At 43.9% G+C, this 21,461-nt stretch overlaps 1 protein-coding gene across 3 annotated transcripts in view; it reads right to left on the bottom strand.

Moving 5' to 3' along the window:
- Positions 1-21,461, bottom strand: part of LOC135223703 (GTP-binding protein 128up) — a 196,779-nt gene that overhangs the window by 116,107 nt on the left and 59,211 nt on the right. For all 3 annotated transcript variants that reach the window (XM_064262424.1, XM_064262425.1, XM_064262423.1), the window contains exon 2: positions 6,707-6,872. In XM_064262424.1, the coding sequence (XP_064118494.1) occupies positions 6,707-6,872 (166 nt within the window). The remainder of the gene's footprint in view (positions 1-6,706; positions 6,873-21,461) is intronic.

Below are 21,461 nucleotides of genomic sequence, written 5' to 3'. Positions count from 1 at the left end.
TGCTTCTTCGGTCCTCTATACCGTTGCAGCTCGAATATTTTAGCAGTACATACTTTACATTGTAATTTTGCAGCTTTGCTGTATTATTTTATGCTTAGCTTTTCACGAGGGTTACTTGAGCTCTCTTGAGCGCGTAGCCTACATCGCTCCTTAGCTCAGTGTTCATGCATGCATGCATGTTCCTTTGTTTTAGGTCTGTGATAGGCTCCCTTAGGGCTTAGGACATACGTCCTTCCTTTTAGTCCTGACCACCGCCCTACGTTCCTACGTATCGGCATAGGCCAGCTCCCCGAGTCATTAGTCGTCCTTCCTTCTTGGTTGGCTCGTCTAGCTTCCCCAGGACTACGCTTTCTCTTGTCCTATTTATTTTTCTTTTCCTCCCCGTGTTTTGTTAGGCTGTTTTTGTATTCATGCTTTTTAAGACGGTTAGAGGTAGCCTAGGCTACCTCATTTCGCCTGGCCTGTCTCACCGCGTGGCTCACACCACGTCCACGACGAAGCCAGGCAATCACCATGAGCCACCTGGCGTCTGTTCCCTATGCTTCCTCCCCCCTCTAGGGGGGGAGTACTGCTCGTTCCCGTTGCCCCTGGCAACCATCCGAGCTCCCTCCCTTCTTCCCCCCTCTCCACGTGGAGGGATACGGGAGTTAGCAGGGCGGACACCCGACGCTGGCTCGGCTCGCACAGCTCTCACCCTTCGGTACCGAGGGGGCTCCCCTGTGCGGTCGGGTCTTGGCTAGCCACCTGGCTTGGCTGTGCTCGGACCTCCTCGGCTTCCGAATTGAGCTCTCTCTCACCCCGAGTCACCATCCCTCCATCCCGCTCCGGCGGCTTGGGGCCCCGGCTCTGCCAGGCCCCAGGTTTGGTGACTGCAGAGGAGCTTCGCCATATGTTTATTCCTGTTGCATGTTTATTTTTGTTTCATTATTGATTATTTACATTCTTTATATATATTTGCTAAGTTGGCGGAGATCCCGCTCACCATCCGGGTTCACCACCTACTTATCTTGATATCTTTTGACGGCGGAGTCACCCTCCTCCGCCATTATTTGCTGGCCCCCGCCTGCTCCTCCCCCGCCGTTCTCGTACTCCTCGTTCTGGCGTATAGATTAGGTAACTCTGCTTCGGTGAATTCCGTCCTCCGGCAACACCGGAGACGCACTGAAGCTAGTTTACCAGTTCTATCAGACACCCACCACTTTACACGGCAGGAGAGCAAGTAGGGGCCGAGCTTTATTCTATCAAGTAACTCCGGTGTACTCCAGTGTTATGATATATCACTTCTTGGACTTAGTCCAACTAGTTAGTGTTGATACTAAGGCATCACGAGAGTTGCACCATTTGTTACGAATTGGTGGACCAGGTTACCTCCGGAGTAAGTACTTTCCCGGATACCAGGTTTTCTCATATATGATTTTGGCCTATACAGTGGTCCCCCCGTATTCGCGGGGGATGCATACCAGACCCCCCCGTGAATAGTTAGAATCCGCGAATGTTTGGAACCCCTATAAAAATGCTAAAAACAGCCTATTTTGTTAGTTACAACTCAAGAAAAACCCACTAAAAATTTTTCCTACATGGTTTTTTTAATAGTTTTATCACAAAAAAAGCATTTTATGATGAAATCCATCAAAAAAAAACCAGGAATTTGTGGATATTTATCATAAAAAAATACCGCGAATGCATGAATTTTCCGCGAATAATGCATGGAAACGTTCCCGAGAGAAATCCGCGAATGTGTGAGTCCGCGAATCTGGAGAACACGAATACGGGGGGTCCACTGTATATGCAATTCTTCTAAGTGGTATATCATTACAGTTGATAATATAATTTAGTTTTAAGTAGCTTAGTATTTATACTGACTCTCTCTTTCAGACTGCTCAAGCGGTCAGGGACGCTGCCCAAACCACCCTGAAGGCCTGGGTCGGCAGATTCGGCCGTAATGTGACCAAGGGGCAGCCTTATATTCTTGACAAGAAGATGGCTGCTCTTGTCTTCCCCGGCTGCAAGGCGACTTCTTACGTCAACCCAGAAGCAGCGGCCCCTTACATCACCGCTATCCAGGAACAAGTGGCTCAAGCTTTGGAGGAACCCGGAAGCCAAGAGATTATGCAAGAAGTGGCAACTCTCAATTTGGACTTCGAGCCCATGGCGGTAGAGGCAACAGGTAGGAGGTTGAGTGAGGCAGGTTTGGTAGGGGCCCAAGGTTTACCCTTGAGCCATTCTAGATCTTCTTCCCATGTCTCTCCCCTGTCCCTTTTTCTTCTTCCTTCCAGGGATTCTCTGAGGATGGGCAATTGGTTACACTGAAGTCCACCCAGGTGATCCCTAAAGTTAAAGGGAAGCGCGAGGTAAAGACGCTTCATAAGACTCTGTCCAAGAAGTCTACTTCGGGCAGCTCTCAGAGATCTCCGGCTCACCATCCCGGAGCAGAGAAGCCCAAGTCTTCTTCTTACTCGAAAGGGTCCAAAGGAAAGTCCTCCAGAGACAAGGCTCAGCTCCTACCTGACCCTGAGCCTTCAACCTCAACAGGAGCCCGTCCTAAGACCCCCAGGGAGAAACAAGAACCTAGTTCCTTTGACTCGGACTCATTTACTGCAAACATTATGCAGCAAATGGGTAGTCTGGTAGGGAACTTGGTTCAGGACAAGTTCCAAGAGATGCTTTTCCACATCTCTTCTTCCTTTGAGGAGTCAGGTCAGTCAATCCGGACCATCTCGGAGAGGCTGGCCAACCAGGAGAACCTCATAGCAGGTCTCCGGGAGAACCCTACGACAGGTCTACCTCAGCGGCCAAGAAGCCTAGGAAATTCCAGCCTTTCCAGGCTCCCCAGCAACAACAAATGGTTCAGGCGGTGCCAGTCTCTCAAGTGCCACAACAATCTACATCAAAGGCACAGCCTCCACAACAGTTTCTGTTGCTGACCCCTCAGGGTCAAGCTTCCACCTCCTTTGCTGTCTCCCCGGCCTTCAACCCAGTATTTGAAGGCCAATCGTTCCAACCTTTCAACAGGTTCGGAAGGAGTGGCAGGGCTAGAGGTGCCTTTTGCCAGAAAGGCGGCGGAAGAGCATCCAGCCGGGGTAAGCACTTACGAGGAAGGCGTGGGTCTCGCCCTGCCCCGAGCCAGTGAGAACCCTCAAGGGGGAGAAGGCTGCCTTCTTCTTCCTCGGCTGTGGGGCCTCGGAAGTCGAAGGGGAAGTACGCCAGAGCTGTGGTGTTGTCTGAGTTGACTTGGACTATTCGATGAGAGACTTTTTCTTGGAAAAACTGGAGATCTAAAAAGATGACTGCCATCTCCTTTAGGTTTATGTGCCAGGACACCTGTTCCCCTCTCCAGGTGCCTGACACTTCTTTCCCCCCTAATGTTGCTCCCCACCCGTGGTGGACGCGTCAGAGAACAACACTAGGTCGGGGCTCTGAAGCTTGAGAGACACGCCCTCCGACAGCTTCACTGGATCTAGCCACCATTTCAAGTGATGTTTTACCTCTCCTGAAATTTCCAAGATCATGTGTAGATTCTTGTTTTCTTTCCAATTGTACTTGAGAAAAAATTGTAACGGTCTGAGGTGCAGTCTCCCCAAGGAAACAAACTTCTCCAGCGAGGAAATGGTCCCCAGTCAGACTCATCCATTCCCTCACCGAGCACGAATCTTTCCTTAGGAAGGCTGACACTTTGTCTAAGCCTTGCTGCTGACGTCCCTGGGATGAAAAAGCTCGGAAAGCCACTGAATCCATCTGAATCCCCAGATACACGATGGATTGGGTTGGGATCAGATGTGACTTCGAAATTCACCACTAGTCCCAGGGACTTCACCAACGATTAGGTTGTTTGAAGATCCTTCAGACACCACGTTTGAGAGGAGGCACGAATGAGCCAGTCGTCCTTCGAAGATAACAATTGCGAACATGAGGGGCCGCAGGTTGAAACTTTTCTTCAAAAGAGGCTCGAAGCCTTCGAACCAAGACCTCTTCTTCTTCTCGACTGACACACGTTTGGGAAGATGGTAACCGTGCTCTCTAGACAACCTCTGGGGAGCTGCACGAAATCTAGAGAGCGAAGCAACAAGCGAAAGAGCAGAACGAGGAGAAGGACAAAGGGACTGCCTGGACTCTTGATTGGCAGCCTATCATCCTTCCTCTCGCGATGTGGCTTTGCCTTTCTCACTGCAATCAACGAAACAAGTTGTTGTTGCAAAGACACAATCATCCTTTTCGATGGAGAACATTCCTTCTCAGGCAAAGGGCTGATCCTTTGAGAAGACGATGGGCGAGGGGAAGCCCTCCTCCTTCTCACATGGACCGCCAAGGATATATCTTTGGAGCGACCGAAGCGCTCAAAAGCATACTCGTCGGAAGACGTCCTCTCTGGTGAAGATCGCAACACAGCAGAAGAGAGAGAGGACGTGAAGCGTCCCCCTCCCTGAGACCAAAGACGAAGGCCGCTTGTGCGACATACGTCATATATCTTAGCTCTCTTTTACAGCGGAAAGTCTTCCAATTGCCCAGGAGACGACCGCAAAGCAGAACTGAGCTGGCATTAGTGACAGCAGAGAACATTCGTCGTTCTCGCACTGCTCTGCCTGAGTTGCCAGCTACTCCATTCTATGAATGAATAGGTTTTCTATCATCCTAAAGCAGAAAGAAAAAACCATCAAACTGGTATATTTAAGCAAAACTGAATTTGCTAAATATAAAAGGCTGACTTGGTATTGTCATAACAATACCTTAAATGTTTAAAAATAGGGAAACCGGCAACCCCTGAATAGTTGCAGGGAGAACCGATTAAATGTAATAAGAATAATCGTACTCTCGGTTGTCCTCCGTAGGAGTAACTACAGTATGAGTATATAACTTGAACCATACAACCCCTTGATAGTAATATGACGGAAGGGCAAAAATAATATTACTATGATACAACAACGCTTGTTCACACTTACCCGGCAGATATATATATCTGACTGGTAAGTTTTATGAACAAATGTAGAGTATTGTAGACACTTGGACAGCTACCTCCCTACTACATTCTGCCTCGCCGAGGTAGGGAGAGCCATCGTGCGGTAGTGTTTTGTCAATGAGAAATTATACGCTTACGCGATAGAATGAACACTCATGGCATTATCACTACACTTCACTACACTATTAAAACTTTCCAATGCAAACATGATTCCAGGCTACGCAAAGATTTAAGAATCACAGATAGGGTATCACCCTCCAAAGACACTATTGTAGGGCCTGAAGGCATCACAGGTTTTTGGAGGGATATATTCTACTGGACGGGTAACTTGTGTTACACGCCTGGAGGAAGACCTCCTTACACTATCACGTTCTAGTTTACGTACCTATGATTCACAAGCCTTCCACGCAGAATCAGACATATTTTCACACTCGTTGCAGCGGTCATCAAACATACAAACATGTTTCCTACAATTCGTGCACACTGTATGAGGGTCTACCGAAGTTTTCGGTAGCCTAATCTTCCATTCTTCCACACAACATACTCTGGCGCTAGTCGAACTAGATCCAGACATCGTAAGTTTAAGGAAAAATCAAGCCAAAATCAAAACATCCAATTTAGCATATGCCTAACCACCGATCCAAATCAAATAACCAAAAATCAATCGGGATACTCAAGTAGCCAAAAGAATTCCAAAATCCAATGACGGAGGTGCTGAAAACACGTGTTGACTGCACCGGCGACAGAGAAAATCTGACAGAAAAGGGGAATGGTTCCTTACGCCCGCCTCCCAGCGGCGGGAATGGGTACTACCACCTGGCCGACCACTGCGTGTGCCGGGAGTTTTGAAATTCTGTTGGACTTCGGAGAATACAGCTATATATATATCTGGCAAGTAAGATTCATGAACAAACTTGAAATTTTGACCATTTTGCTATTTAAGAACCATATTTCTTCCATTGGATCGGCAATGTCAGCGTTGTAAGCCTAGAACAAGGTTTGTAACTTAGGAAATAATTTTTTACGAATATATTTCAAAAGCATTGTGATCTTGGAACATCGTAAACCGGAGACTGCCTGTACAGTAATAGGATAATAATTTAAGGTAGTGCATATTTGATATAAGTTGTTATTTAAGGTATACATTTGATATTTAAACTTCCAAGGCAGTTATAAACATTTTTAGAAGGGTTTCTACGTATTCATAAATTTTAACCATTCACAGAGGGGTGTGTGTGTGTGTGTGTGTGTGTGTGTGTGTGTGTGTGTGTGTGTGTGTGTGTGTGTGTGTGTGTGTGGTATGCATCCTCCATGGATACTACAAGGGGTTTACTATATTCATTATAAACAAGAGTAAGAAAAGAAAGGATCCCACTAGGAAAATCAAGTTTAATGACAGTTAGGAAAGAACTTACAAAAACTTCTGCATTGAATTACTGCCGAGAGCAAACTGGAATGCTTGCATCCAGGCAGGTGGGTATTCCTGCCTACTGGACAGTAGTTCACCTAACCATCTTGTCCACGAGTTTAGCGGCTGTTTTCCAGCTTCGCCAAAAGTAATTCCTAACGCAAAGGATTGGGGGACTGTATATGTATTGTGTAGGAACAATTGGAATTTGAAACTAATTAAATTCACATACTGAGGAGCCACTGTATATTTATTCTTCCATACTTACGACAATTGATCCTAACCATAGTTACATTCTTAGAGTAAAACAGGACTAACTTACTAAGCCAAATAACAAAACTTACCCACAAAGCCAATACGAGCATCACCAGTTTTAGCAACATCAAAACCTTCTCCAGCAACACCACCACCACCTTTTGGTGTGATAAGCTCTCTTCTTAATTTGGCTAATTTAGCTTTGAGAAGCCCTAAATGGCCCATTGTAGCCTTGTTTCTTTGAGTCCTAGCCATCTGCAAAGATTAATTTCATTAGTATGTCAGTAACAATATATAACTTTTCTATGACTGCAACAACAACTTGGCACACAAGTTTGTACAAATTTACAAAGAAAATTAAAATTCAAAATTATTCCTTTGCTTATACAGTAGTACCTCATACTTCAAACTTAATCCGTTCCAGAAGGCTGTTCGAAGTACGATTTGTTTGAAATATGAAACAAATATTCCCATACGAAATAAAGGAAATCAGGATAATTCGTTCCAGCCAACCCAAAAGTTCCCCCTTTCACATTTTTTATTATTAATGTGTTCAAAAGTTAAATTAAGAATGTAAATAATCAAACAGTACATTATATGAAGTAAAATTTTTGACATTTTATTTTTTCTGTATACAATTTATACACTGTTTGGTAAAAATGGTGCCAGACGGTTGGGAGATGGAAGGAGGAGAGATGGGAACCCTTAGAGCAAACCGAATTGGTTGCAGTATGCAAAGGTTGATAATAAAATCAGTTTTATTCATATATTAGGTACAAGGATAATCAAAGGAATCAATAGTGTGTCTGAGAGAATTGATATTATTGCTGTTTACATTAATATATTGATATTTGAAAATTAGTAAATCATTTATTTATCATACAAAAAAAACATAGTACATATTTGTAAGAGAGAGAGAGAGAGAGAGAGAGAGAGAGAGAGAGAGAGAGAGAGAGAGAGAGAGAGAGAGAGAGAGAGAGAAATAGTAATCAGAATGTTTACACCTGGATCTTAAGTGCACGAAAGAGATTATGCCACAATAAATCAACTAACTATTGGCAAATGGCAGACTTTTTAATACACAATTTTCTCGAAAATTTTGTTTGAAAAATGACAAATTTTCTAAGACACTTAGTAATTTTTGTAGCTACAAACCTAAGTTCTAAACAATAGTATAATTCCTAGCGCCTAGCTGGATCCGGTTAAAATGCAGATGAAAGCAAGGAATCTTGTGCTATCTGGCAACACATGCCTATACTGGGTGAAGAGTGGTCAAAGACCACGCACCTGCGCCACCGCATCAGTCTTTCCCAATTCAGGATGTCTTAACAAACAGAGGGGCGGCTAAAGGTGGGCAGTATAATGTTAAGACCTCAAGGTTTGTAGCTATGAAAAATTATATTGTTATGATACAATAAAGTTTTGCACATACTTACCTGGCAGATATATACTTAGCTTTAGACTCCGTCGTTCCCGACAGAAATTCAAATTTCGCGGCACACGCTACAGGTAGGTCAGGTGATCTACCGTCCTGCCGCTGGGTGGCAGGACCAAGAACCATTCCCGTTTTCTAATCAGATTTTCTCTTCCACCTGTCTCCTGAGGGGAGGCTGGGCGGGCCATTTAATTGTATATATCTGCCAGGTAAGTATGTACAAAACCTTATTGTATCATAACAATATCATTTTTGTGCATTCAACTTCCCTGTCAGATATATACTTAGCTGATTGGCACCCTTGGTGGAGGGTAAGAGACAGCTACATTACTGAAATAAACAGGAAACAACACATGTTGTAGGATAAAAACCTTGGTTCTTACATGATTTGGCAGAAGACTTCGTGGCTACTGTCTAAGAGCCTGCTTCGCCTCAAGAGCCTCAGCCAGGTAGAGACCTATGGCTGAGAGTTCTTGCGGATCTGTCAATGGGGTCTTATCCACTTACGCGACAGAACCTAAAAGAATCTTGTCGATGGGTGCTAATACACATACATGACAAAAGCTCTTGCCTTTGGCAAGATCAAGGAGCACAAAACCAATCCCGACCACCTGACCCACTAACTCGGGTTAGAACTATGATTGAAAAAAGTTACCATGAACCTTCTTTCAAACAACCATAAACACACATTGTAGGATGTTTCCCAACCTGCTTACACACATGAAAACTAACTAACTATCAAGGATTAGCATCAGCTCCTTGTCCCAGCATCGCATCCGCAGATACGTATGGCCCCTGAGAGAAGCACTTTTTCGAAAGTAACTCTTGCGTCCTTCAAGAAGTGGGATGCAAAGACAGAGTTACGTCTGCAGAAAGTGGTAGCCAGAAAAAATCTTTCATAGACATGTTTCTATGAAATGAAAGAGAAGTCACAATGGCTTGACCTTATGCGCTTTTACTCTAAGCTGCCGCAAAAAAATCATCATCGCACGTCACATGTGCCTCAGTGATGACGCTTCTCAAAAAGAATGCCAGGCCGTCTAGAAAAGGGCCTTTAGGTCTTTGACCGCACACCAGAGACTCTAGACTGCCCTTAAGGAGCTTCTTCCTCTGCAGGAAGAACCTAAGGGTTCTGATAGGACAAAGAGACCTTCCTATCTCTTAACCTCGAAGCTTCTAGGCCAGCGCTTCGTGGGAATTTCATTTTTAGCCAAGAATAAGGGCTTAAATGAAAAGAGAGTAGAGTCCCCTTTAAACTCTACTCTCGAGTCCAGGGCGTGCAACTCACTCGTCCTCTTTGCAGTTGCGAGATCCCTGAGAAAAATACACTTCCTCATCAGGGCCCTGAATGAAGCCTGATGAGGAGGCTCGAACTTGGTAGACGTCAGGAGTATAAGAACTACGTCTAGAATCCAGCTAGGAGTTGTGAGGACTTCTCTTGGCAGTCCCGCAGGATCAGATGAGATCTTAAAGATCTTTCTCTTCCATGATCTTCAGGCCCCTGTTTCTGAAGACAGCAGAGAGCATGCTCTGTTACCTTTAAATCCGAGACTGCCAGATGACACTCTCCTCTCAAGAAGATAAGGAAGTCATCAATAATGGTCACAGAGGTAATGGAAGCGGACAGTTTCTTCAACCTGCACCAACGTCGAAAGACTTCCCACTTCGATTGGTACACCCGTACGGAGAAGACCTGTGGGCTCTGGTGATTGCGCTAGCACCTTTTCGTGAAAAGCCTATCGCTCTGACGAGTCTTTCGATAGTTGAAAGGCAGTCAGGCAGAGAGCGGGGAGGTTCTGAGAAAGCTCTCGAAGTGGGGTAGTCTGAGCCGATCTCTCCTTAGTGGAAGGGATCTGGGGAAGTCCATTATCCATTCCAGAACCTCTGAGAACCATTCTTGAGCGGGCCAAAAGGAAGCGATAAGGGTTAGAGTCGTCCCTGTAGAGGACACAAACTTTTTCATCAATTCCCCCACCAGTTCAAATGGGGTAAAAACCTACGCCTCGATGCCTGACCAGTCCAGTAGGAGAGCGCGAATGCTATTGCTCTCGGGTAATCTAACGAGGAGCAAAAGTTGTCCAGTCTCCTGTTCTGATACGTGGTGAACAGGTCTACATGTGGCCTGCCTCACAGGGCCCATAGGCTTTGGCACACGTCAAGATTGAGGGTCCACTCCAAAGGAAGGACTTGATTCCTCTTGCTCAACAAGTCCGCCCTCACATTCCTCTCTCTTCCTGAATTAATCTGGTAAGGAGTGCGATCCCTCTCTCCTTCGTCCAGAAGAAGGGTTCTTGCTGCCTCGTAAAGGGAGAAGGAATGTGTCCCCCTTGTTTCTGATGGATGTCAGAGCCTTGGTGTTGTCCGAATTGACTTGGACCACCATGTCTCTGACTTCATACTGAAACCACTTAAGAGCCAGAAAGATTGCATATAGCTGATACACGTTGAAGTGCCAGTTCACCTGGTCCCCCTTCCAGGTGCCTGACACTTCATACGTCCCTAGTGCTGCTTCCCCTCGTTACTCTGACGTGTCAGAGAACAACACTAGGCCTACACCGTAGTGCGTAACTGACTCAGGCGCTCTGATAGCTGCCGACTGACTGCGTACAGTATCAAGGAAAGTTGCTCAAGTTGAGATGACGCTTCTCATATCCGAGCAAGTCACTTGACCATCGCCTTTGAAGGGTTAAGCTGAAAGACTATAATCTGTTTGTCACCGATGCCGGACGGAGAAGGTGACAATTCTGTTAAGGCATGTGCCCCACAGGAGAAAGTCAAAAGCCTTTTAGAGACCGAGGTTTCTGGAGGCAAGACATTCTCATAGTAGTTGAATCTCAGTAAAGGAGAAACAACACTATATGCCGTAGAAGACGAAAGAGGACAGAGAAGCAACCTACTTCTACACAGTCAAATCGAGAGAAAGATTCTCAAGATTCTGAACCCGTGCTTACCAAGGACTGAAAAAGCTAACCTCTAATTCATTGCTGTCCGATGATAATTCGTTAGCTATGAAAGCGGATTGTTTTTCAGCAAAGAAAAACTCCGGGATGTACTGCCTGCAGAACTGCTTCTCAGGGCTGAATATAGAAAGCAGAACTGTCAGTCCGGGGAACAGGCGATGTCTTCCGATACCTCTGTTAATTCGGGGTGAACAAAGAACTTGCACACCTAGTAGTACAAGAAATTTTCTGCAGACAAACTCCGATGTCTGAAGAAAACATTCCTCATAACTTAGAGCGAAGTAGCGGTGGACTATTACAGACTTCTGTTACAGGGCGGCAAACAGAAAAAGAAAGAGTCCAAGAAATATGATATTGTTATGATACAATAAAGTTTTATACATACTTACCTGGCAGATATTTACATAGCTATTACTCCGTCGTCCCCGACAGAAATTCGAATTTCGCGGTAGGTAGGTCAGGTGATCTACCCCCCCACCCGCCGACTGGGTGGCGGGAATAGGAACCATACCCGTTTTCTAATTCATATTTTTTCTTCCAGCTGTCTCCTGAGGGGAGGCTGGGTGGGCCATTTAATTGTATATATCTGCCAGGTAAGTATGTATAAAACTTTATTGTATCATAACAATATCATTTTATACATTCAACTTACCCGTCAGATATATACATAGCTGATTCACACCATTGGTGGAGGGTAAAAGACAGCTATTACTGAATATACAGGTAAACAACATACGTTGTAGGTAATAAATAAATAAAACCTTGGTTCCTATGTGTTTAGACGAAGGGTCGACTTCCTAGCTATTGCTAGTAGTCTGCTTCGTCTCAAGAGCCTCAGCGAGGATGTGACCTATGGCTAAGAGTTCTTGTAGATCTGTCAATGGGGTCTTATCCACTTACTTGACAGAATCTAGTGGTCATTTGTCAATGGGGTCTTATCCACTTACATGACAATACACCAATGCCTATTGGCATAATTTAAGGAGCACAACACCGATCCCGATCACCTGATCCTAACACGAGGGTTTGTGCTTAATTTGAAAAGAGCTATCCCCAAACTCATTTCAAATAACCCCAGAAAATAATACACTTATGTTAAAAAAAAAAATTAAAAAAAAAAATTTTTAATTCACTAGTTAAGGATCAGTGTCATCTCCCTATCCCAGCAACGCATCCGTGGACACGTACAACAAAGAGAGAAGGATCTCTCATAGGCCCACTTGATCTCCTTCGTGCAAAGAGAAGTCAACACAGAGTTGCATCTCCCGTTATTACAGCTAATATGTCTCTCACGACATATTGTTATGGAAAGAACAAGAATTGTTAAAAGCCCGCACTTCAAGTGCTTTTAATTCTTAGCTGTTTGAAGGAATCATCAAGTTACTCAAGAAGTGCTTTAGAGATTCCACTGTTCCAAAGAAGACCAGGGCTTTCTTTGAAATAGATCTCTTCTGGATGAAGCCCAGAGCCTGGCTTGCGCCTGCCAGGTGCCTCGCGCCTGACTGTCGCCTCGCGCCTGGCTGGCGCTTCGCTTGCCTGGGGCCTCGTGTCTGGCTGGCTCCTCGCGCCTGGCTGACTTCTCCCCACTTGCTGGAGATTCGAGCTTGTTAAGAGTCTCGATGAAAACTGGCGATGTCCACCTCGGACACTTTATTTGCCTGATTTATTCGCCTCTAGCGCATCTGCGCCAGATTGGAGGCCTACTCCTTCTCCTCATCAGACAATGACAGTGTTTATTTGGACTGTCTTGCTCTGGAGTTCTTTACGCCTGTTGGCATTTGGCGACCTGATTGGCGCTACATTGTCCGAAAGTCTGAACATCCACAATCGTTTATCAGGAAAATGGAAAAGGGTGGAAGAAATTCTTTCACTTTGAGCTTATGGCCTCCGTAACAAGGGGAGGTAATTTTAGTCAGCTACATCCAGTAGACGATAGGAAATCTAATAGTCGGAGAGACCAGTCTTCCTCCTCCGAGGATCATACTTGATACTTCCGTTGCTAACGAGCACTCTTCCTACATGTTGATGAGTTTCTCTTGTTGCAAAATCCTTCCCTGTCCTCCTTGCACGAAGGCAGGGAAAGAGCCTGGAAGTTCCAATAAGGAGATTCTGAGCTGAAATTGGGAGGATTCCTGATTTCTAGCTCTTTAAATATCTCTTCGAACCTTCTGGGAAGTGTTTTTTTAAGCCCTCATCGTATTCCAAAGACTCTGTCAGCAAACGTTTAAACCTTATCTTCTTTTGTAGATGAGAACGTAATTACATTGCCTGGACAACGAATCCTTTATCTGAAAGCGTTGATCCAGGAATAAAAGGTTTTAGTTCTTTTGCCAAACATACCATGCTGGCAGGAACCCATTGCCTAGTCTTTCTAGAATTTGATTCCAGATTCCAAGTCCAATATTTCACTCGTCCTTTTGGTCGTTTAGTACCAAGAGAAACATTGGTGAGGAGCAGTTCCATCTTGTCAGAACACGGAATCTGAGGCCCAAATAGGATCCCATTGTAATTATAAGATCTCCTAGTCTTGTCGTATAGAGGTATTGTATAAGATCCCGAAGATCTTAATGCTCTGCTATCTCCAATTCCCTTTATAGAGACAGAGTATAGCCTTTTACTGCATTCTTTGATAGCAGAAATATACAAAGGTGATTCTTCCCTCTGAAAGGGAAGAAAAAACCACTATGTGGTTCACAGAGGTATTGGAAGAGGACAGTTTCCTCATTCCCTCTAGCACGATCTGCAGTAATCATATATCTTATTCAGGACTACTGTCATTTACCTTGAAACATCCTCTCATTAATGTCCACTTCTGGTCAGTCTGCACGCAGACAGACTCAGAGTGGAGAGGTTGTTTAGGTCCATTTAAAATAGATGCTGAAAGAATATTCAGACTGTCTTGGAAAAGACTTCCAAAACTTGCTGTGAGAAGAACGTGACCTCTGTGAATCCAACCTCTCTAAGTCTAAAATGAGGCATAACGTATTATCCTCTCTTTCTTTGACGCCCTTTGGTCTTACAATTACTGAAGAGTTTATATTTTAGGGGAAAAAGAAAAAAACTAAATATTCTCCTAATAAATGATCCAGGATCGAGGAGAATCATTCAAGATTCCTATCCTAGGACATCAGGCCGTAATGTACGGTTCAAATACTTGAAAAAGCCTCTCACCCAATACTGAGAGCTCTTACGAGTCTTTTCCAGTACCAAAACATTACAAAGTCTCCCTTGTTATATGTTTACATAGGAGTAGGATAATATAACATCCTGTTAATAACAATGAAAGAGGAGAAAGAGGAGCTGCATGGTTCACGGGACTAGCCGAAACGTGCAATAAAAAAGGGGTTGCCAAGGTCTTTCTAAAACCTGCACCCAGATTAACTTATGAGTCCGATATATTTTCTATCACTTGTCTCATAAGGTTGAGGAAAGCGAGAGACTTCTAAAGATATCGGTTCTCTTCACCATGTAAAGGTCTATAAAGCAGAAGAACCCACTTATCCTGACACGTACTACGTTCGCCTGTGCGATATCTAGAATAATTGTCAGTAGAGGGTTGATCTGGCAAAGAAAGTTTCTCCCAAAACAACTCCTCTTGCCAGGAAAGAAGTTGCTCACGCGACCACTATATCACCTGACATGAGAAGTCTGTTCTTGTTAGAGACTTCCGCAATTTCAGTTAATCCTGACAAGGGCCACGGCCGCCTGTGCGATAACTTGTGTCCCTGTCAGGAAAAAACTGATCTTGTGTCAGTTCTCAAAGAGGAAACTCTTGGAAAGTCTATCTCCAAATACTGAGAAATTGGAGATCCTGATGTCTTGCGCCTGGTTGGCGCCTCGCTCCTGGGAGGCGTCACGCTTCTGGCTGGCGTCTCGCGCCTCGCAGCGTCCTCGCGCTTGCCTGGTGCCTCGCTCCCTTGGGAGGCGTCACGCTTCTGGCTGGCGTCTGCGCCTCGCAGCGTACAGTCTCGGCGCTGCCTGGGCGCCGTCGCTCCCTGGGAGGCGTCACGCTTTTGGCTGGCGTCTCGTAGCGTCCTCGCGCTTGCCTGGCGCCTCGCTCCTGGGAGGCGTCACGCTTCTGGCCCATTACTTGCAACTGTGGTCAGGAAATCTCGATATCAAAATAAGAAGAGGTGCTGTAAGAATCCTATAATTTTACAGTACTTCCATAGTTGGATTTTTCTTCTCAATTTTCCTCTAATTCGAGTATATCGGAAGGGGAATTATTCTTTCCTCGGTTAATTCTTCCGTATCCCACCCCGCCCCCTTTTTTTTCCTGAACGAGAAATATTTTGGCTGGTGCTCTTGGCTTATTGCACCAGGCTGGCGCCTCCTACTAATTATCTTTATGTTATGTGCCAGAACATCTGTGTCTTTATGGTACCCGACATCCTTCATCTGTTAATTCCGTTCTTATTATGAAAAACTATTATATACGTAGTATAATCCATTCAGGGAAACCATTTCCCACTAAAAGAATGTTTCCCATTCAACTCATACAACTTCTGCGCAATATCCGATTCTAAATACGGTTGTGTCGTTTCTCGAAAGACTTAACCATAGCGTAGTCTTGAAGTGAATCTCTATTACATCTCTCTTCTCACTAAGTATGTACTCTAATAAGACATGCTTTCATAAGTATGAGTGCATTAAATAATATAATGTTCTGCTGCATTAGAATCCTTTAATCATGTTATCTACGGTAAACAGCATTGAAAGGTTGTAATATCTTTCTTATTGAAAGCTTCCTAACAAAAGGCAGACAATATTTTATTTCTTATGGACAGCTTCAGTATTCCCTCAATCCGAGGCTAAGACCACGATTGTAGGGAAGAGATACGGTTAGTTATCCCATTCCGCAGGAGAGAGAGCTGTAACTGACCGCTCACGACTGAGAACAACATGGTACTGCCGCTGGTCTCGTCTCTCTCTCAATTCAAAGCGAAAGCAGTCTTCGAAAGCCGACTGGCCTTCCCTTTCCAGAGTTGGCCAGTTAACTTCCATTAAATAAAGGAATCTTTGACTAAAATTTTTATCGAGCTTCAGGAAGTTTTATATAAGCATAATTAAAGCGAACGAGAGACTTCGACAAGTCTAGAAACTAAATAGGTGTCGTCTAAAACAATCCTTTTATTTAATTTTTTTTTTCTTCAATTTCTTCCTAGGAAAGTCCTAGAAGGGTACTGGTAATTCATGGAAACCTCTTCTAACACGAAGAAAAATGTTTCTATCCTACTCTCAATTCACCAATAAAGATATGCTTCTCCGATCACTTCTCGAAGACACGAAAGCATCATATAACTCATACTCTAGTGTAATAGAATACTCTATAATACTGTTACATTAAGTTAAACCGTATTAAATTAGGAAATTTTGTAAGGATTTCACTTGACCATTATAGCATAAATTTCGGTATGTGAGTATGCCTTGCCATACCGTAGCCTAAGGCGATTTGTCCTAAGCATGGTAGGAGCTAGAAGCTTAAGTCATACATATATGCTTTATCACTCAACGAGATCCATATAATTCATTCGATTGACAATCTAAATCGTTCTAATCAGAAAAGATCTATATCTAAAAATGCACCGATGGGGAATCTTATGTTGAAATAACAATTTCATACCCCCATGGGATAGCGTTCTCGTCTAGTTGCGAAAAAAATGTTCGAACATTGACTTTATCACAAATGTTATCGAATGATCTCTAATATTAGAAGGCGCTAAATCGTCGCCTGATTCGAAAGGTGGATCGATTAAAGTCATTCTCATTTTGAATAATTCTACCAGAAGGCATTATACGAGGATCTTCGTCAAATTCATTCATACGAAGTTCTCCTATCCATCATGGAACAGTAGGCATAAAAAGGGAGAAACACTGTTTTAGGATGCCTTTCCAATGGCTATCCCTGGCAGTCTGGGACGCTCTACAGAACCTGCCGAGGGGACGCCTGACCGGTGGGGATTCTCTGAAACCTCCTTACGGTTTTCGACATTCCTTCTCCTCTGGGCTTGTGAGCTTGGAAGAGGTCTAGACCTGAGAGCGAGACAGAGCCGATCAGATGCACCCTCCATTGTAATGGGGGAACACTATATTCACTTCTTACGTTCTAAGAGTTCGCATTTGAACTATATCCAATGTCTACAATTTGCAAATATGATATTGTAGATTCTGCGGAGTAAGAAGGTGATGAGGATGCAACAACTACTAGTACTGTTACTACTATAATTGCTCGTTAACACAAGAGCTAATAAAGCTTCTAAAGGATAGTTACTTTTCTGACTTCCCCAACTAGGAAGAAAGATACACATTTCTCAATCAAATCTAACTTATTTGTATTAATGAATAAATATAAATAATTCCCTTTCATGAAAGTATAAGTAATTCACTTTCGTGAAAGTGCATGAGTGTCTACCGAAAACTTCGGTAGTTACACGTCACTAATCTTCGAAATTTTCGAAGTTAATATTATCAAAAAGTTAACAAAAGCGTATGCCGAACCAAAGATCCATTACTTCCCTGTAAAAGTTAGCCCAGACGATCGATGGCGATGAAACACGAAAATCCATCAGGAGGAACTGCAAACGTTGTTTACATTCCAAGCGACAGAAAAAATATGAATTAGAAAACGGGTATGGTTCCTATTCCGCCACCCCAGCGGCGGGGGGGTAGATCACCTGACCTACCTGCCGCGTGTGCCGCAAAATTCGAATTTCTGTCGGGGACGACGGAGTAATAGCTATGTATATATCTGACGGGTAAGTTGAATGTATAAAAATCTCTGTTGAAAATATTCTAGCAATGTCGAAGGCGATGAAACCGAGCGACATAGCAGAAGATGGTCATTCATGTATGCAAGAATCCCCGTTAATCAGGGACCTAAGTCCGTGATTATTGGGCAGAGATACGGTTCGGCAGTACATCATTGCAGGAGAGAGAGATGTAACAGACCACATATCGTGGAGAGTCAGCTGGTACTGAGCTGCTATGGCAATGACAACAGTCTCATACAACGTTAGCTCTCGCCACCTCTTCATCCTGAGTTGCCAACTATTCCATTCTATGAAGGAACGGGTTCGGCTAGAACCATCGAGCAGAAAAATATGCTCGGGCAATTATATTGAAGAGAAACGGATTTCGGTAAATACAAAAGCTGAGTTGGTGTTGTTGTGACAACACCATCAATATCAAAAATCGAAACTGGAAACTCCTGAGAGGTTTGCAGTTCAATTAGGATACTCGTCGCCTCAGTCGGCATCGATAGAGGTAACTATTTATGCGTCTGCACCTCGGACAAAACAACTGCTTAACAGAACATGTCGTGAAGGTAATATACATAGTATATTACCAGGTTTTTGTACAACGACTTCCATCCTACATTCTTTTCCCTATGAAGAGAGAGAGTAAGGATTGGAGATCTATCGTCTTCGTTCTCTAGCCAAGATAAAGAAGAAGTTTTTCCCGAAGGAAAACTTCAATGTGAACCGAGAACCGAAGGCGATAGTTCAAGCTTCTTATCTTATTAGGGAGAAGACTTCATGAATACTGTCCATGAGTCTGCTTTGCCTCAAGAGCCTCAGCGAGGTAGTGACCTATGACTGAGAGTTCTTGTGGATCTGTCAATGGGGTCTTATCCGCTTACGCGACAGAACCTCATTAGGATCTTTGTCAATGGGGACTAACCCGCTTGCATGACAAAAGGCTTTTTGGATCTTGTCAATGGAGCTTACCCACTTACATGACAGAACCTATATGATCTTGTCAATGGGGGCCAGCCCACTTACATGACAGAACCTATCTCAAAAATTCGAGCATTAGCGAGGTCCCTGAACATCATAAAAATCATTGGGAATTCTTGTTTAGCCCACTGAGGACCATGGTTTTGCTTAAGTGTTAAGAGATTGTAAAAAATTATATTGTTATCATACAATAAAGTTTTATACATGCTTACCTGGCAGATATATACTTAGCTATTAGACTCCGTCGCCCCGACAGAATTTCGAATTTCGCGCACACGCTACAGGTAGGTCAGGTGATCTACCGCTCTGCCGCTGGGTGGCAGGAATAGGAACCATTCCTGTTTTCTATCAGATTTTCTCTATACCATCTGTCTCCTGAGGGGAGGATGGGTGGGCAATTAATTGTATATATCTGCCAGGTAAGTACTATGTATAAAACTTTATTGTATCATAGCAATATCATTTTTATACATTCAACTTACCTGTCAGATATATACAACATACGCTGTAGGTAATAAATAATTAAAACCTTGGTTCCTACCTGTTTAGACTGAAGACTTCATGGTTAATGCCCAGGAGTCTGCTTAGTCTCAAGAGCCTCAGCGAGATATTGATCTATTGCTAAGAGTTCTTGTAGGTCTGCCAAAGGGGTCTTATCCACTTACTTGGCCGATCCTAGAAGGGCTATGTCAAAGGGTTTCGATCCACTTATATGACAAGAACCTTTTTCAAGGAGCACAATACCGATCCCGATCACCTTAGCCTAACTCCATGTTAGTTCTAAAATTGCAAGGAGTTATCCCCGAACCCCTTGCAAACGACCAATAACTCAATCACATTACACTTAACTTTTACGAAAGATAAAAACAAAAAATAATTTTGTACAACCCAGCTTCTAAGACCTATTCGCAGTCTCTTACTGGCAAAAGCAACGGCCACCTGTGCGACATCAAGCACTCCTGCCAGTAGAAAACCTTGACACTGTCTCAAAAGAGAGGTTTACGTACAATATTAGACAAAGTCTTTTGTACAACTCGGCTTATAAGGCACATTTCCAGTTCCTTACTGACAAAGGCAACAGCCGCCTGTGCGACATCAAGCACCCTTGCCAGTAGAAAACCAGAAACCTGTCTCAAAAAGGAGGTTTACGTACCATAAAAGACACGGTCTCTTGTACAGCCCAGCCTTTAAGATATACTCACAGCTCCTTACTTAACAAAGGCAACGGTCGCCTGTGCGACATCAAGCCCTATGTAAGTAGAAACCGAGAACCCATCTCACAGGGAAGGTTTACGTACAATTATAAAATTCTAATATTTAAATTTTAAGGATCGGTATGCGTTCCAAGTCCCAGCACTGTATCCGCTGATACAGAAGGACCCAGAGAGAAGCACTTCTCATAGGTAATTCTAACATCTTTAAGGTAGTGTGATGCGAATACGTACCGAGTTGCATCTCCAGTAGGTCGCATTTATAATGTCTTTCATGGACATGTTCTTCTGGAAAGATAAAGATGTGGGCACAGCTCTTACACCTCATGAGCCTTTACTCGTAGAGTCTTTAAGGAATCATCTGCGCATTTGCTGTGAGCTTCCGTAATAACACTTCTGACAAAATATGCTAACGCATTTTTGGACATCGGTCTCTTCGTATCACGAACTGCGCACCACAAACTTTGTTTACATCCCCCTAGCTCTTCTTTCTTTTTGAGATAGAACTTAAGAGCTCTAACAGGGCATAACGTTCTTTCAATTTCCTCTCCCACCAAGGTTGAAAGACTTTTCACCTCAAAACTCCTAGGCCAGGGTTTTGAAGGGTTTTCGTTCTTGGCCAGAAACAGAGTCTGGAAAGAACAGATGGCTGCGTCTTTCTTAAAACCCACCCGAGAGTCGAGGGCGTGGATTTCACTTATTCTTTTAGCCGTAGCTAAGGAAAGGAGGAAAATGCATTTTCTCGTCCGATCTCTGAACGAGGCACGGTTGGGAGGTTCAAATTTCTCTGACGAAAGGAATTTAAGTACTATATCTAGATTCCAGCTTGGAGGAACCAAGGATATAGATTTAGATGTTTCAAACGATCTTATTAGATCATGTAGATTTTTATCTTCCGCCAAATTTAAACCCGTTTCTAAAAACTGCCGAGGGCATGCTTCGGTATCCTTTTATAGTCGAAACCGAAAGATGGGATTCCTCTCTAAGGAATAACAGAAAATCGGCTACATTGGTCACAGAGGTATCGGAGGAGGACAGTTTATTCTTCTTACACCATCTTCTGAACACATCCCACTTCGATTGATAGACCCGAATAGTTGACGATCTTCGGGCTCTAGCAATTGCTTTTGAAGCTTCGCTTGAAAAGCCTCTCGCTCTGACCAATCTTTCGATAGTCGAAAGGCAGTCAGAGCGAGAGCGGGGAGGTTTTGATGGTACCTCTCGAAGTGGGGTTGTCTGAGAAGATCTATCCTGTTTGGAAGAGATCTTGGGTAGTCCACTGTCCATTCCTGTACCTCTGTGAACCAATCTTGAGAGGGCCAAAACGGGGCAATGAGAGTTAATCTCGTCCCTGTTGATGCTACAAATTTCTTCATTACTACGCCTAGTAGCTTGAATGGAGGGAAGGCGTAAGCATCGAGGCCTGACCACTCCAGTAGCATGGCATCCACTGCTATCGCTCTCGGGTCTTCCACTGAGGAGCAGAAGTTCTCTATTCTCTT

The sequence above is a fragment of the Macrobrachium nipponense genome, chromosome 10 (genome assembly GCF_015104395.2).
Source record: "Macrobrachium nipponense isolate FS-2020 chromosome 10, ASM1510439v2, whole genome shotgun sequence".
NCBI classification, from domain to species: domain Eukaryota; kingdom Metazoa; phylum Arthropoda; class Malacostraca; order Decapoda; family Palaemonidae; genus Macrobrachium; species Macrobrachium nipponense.
This window is presented reverse-complemented; position numbering and strand designations above follow the sequence as displayed.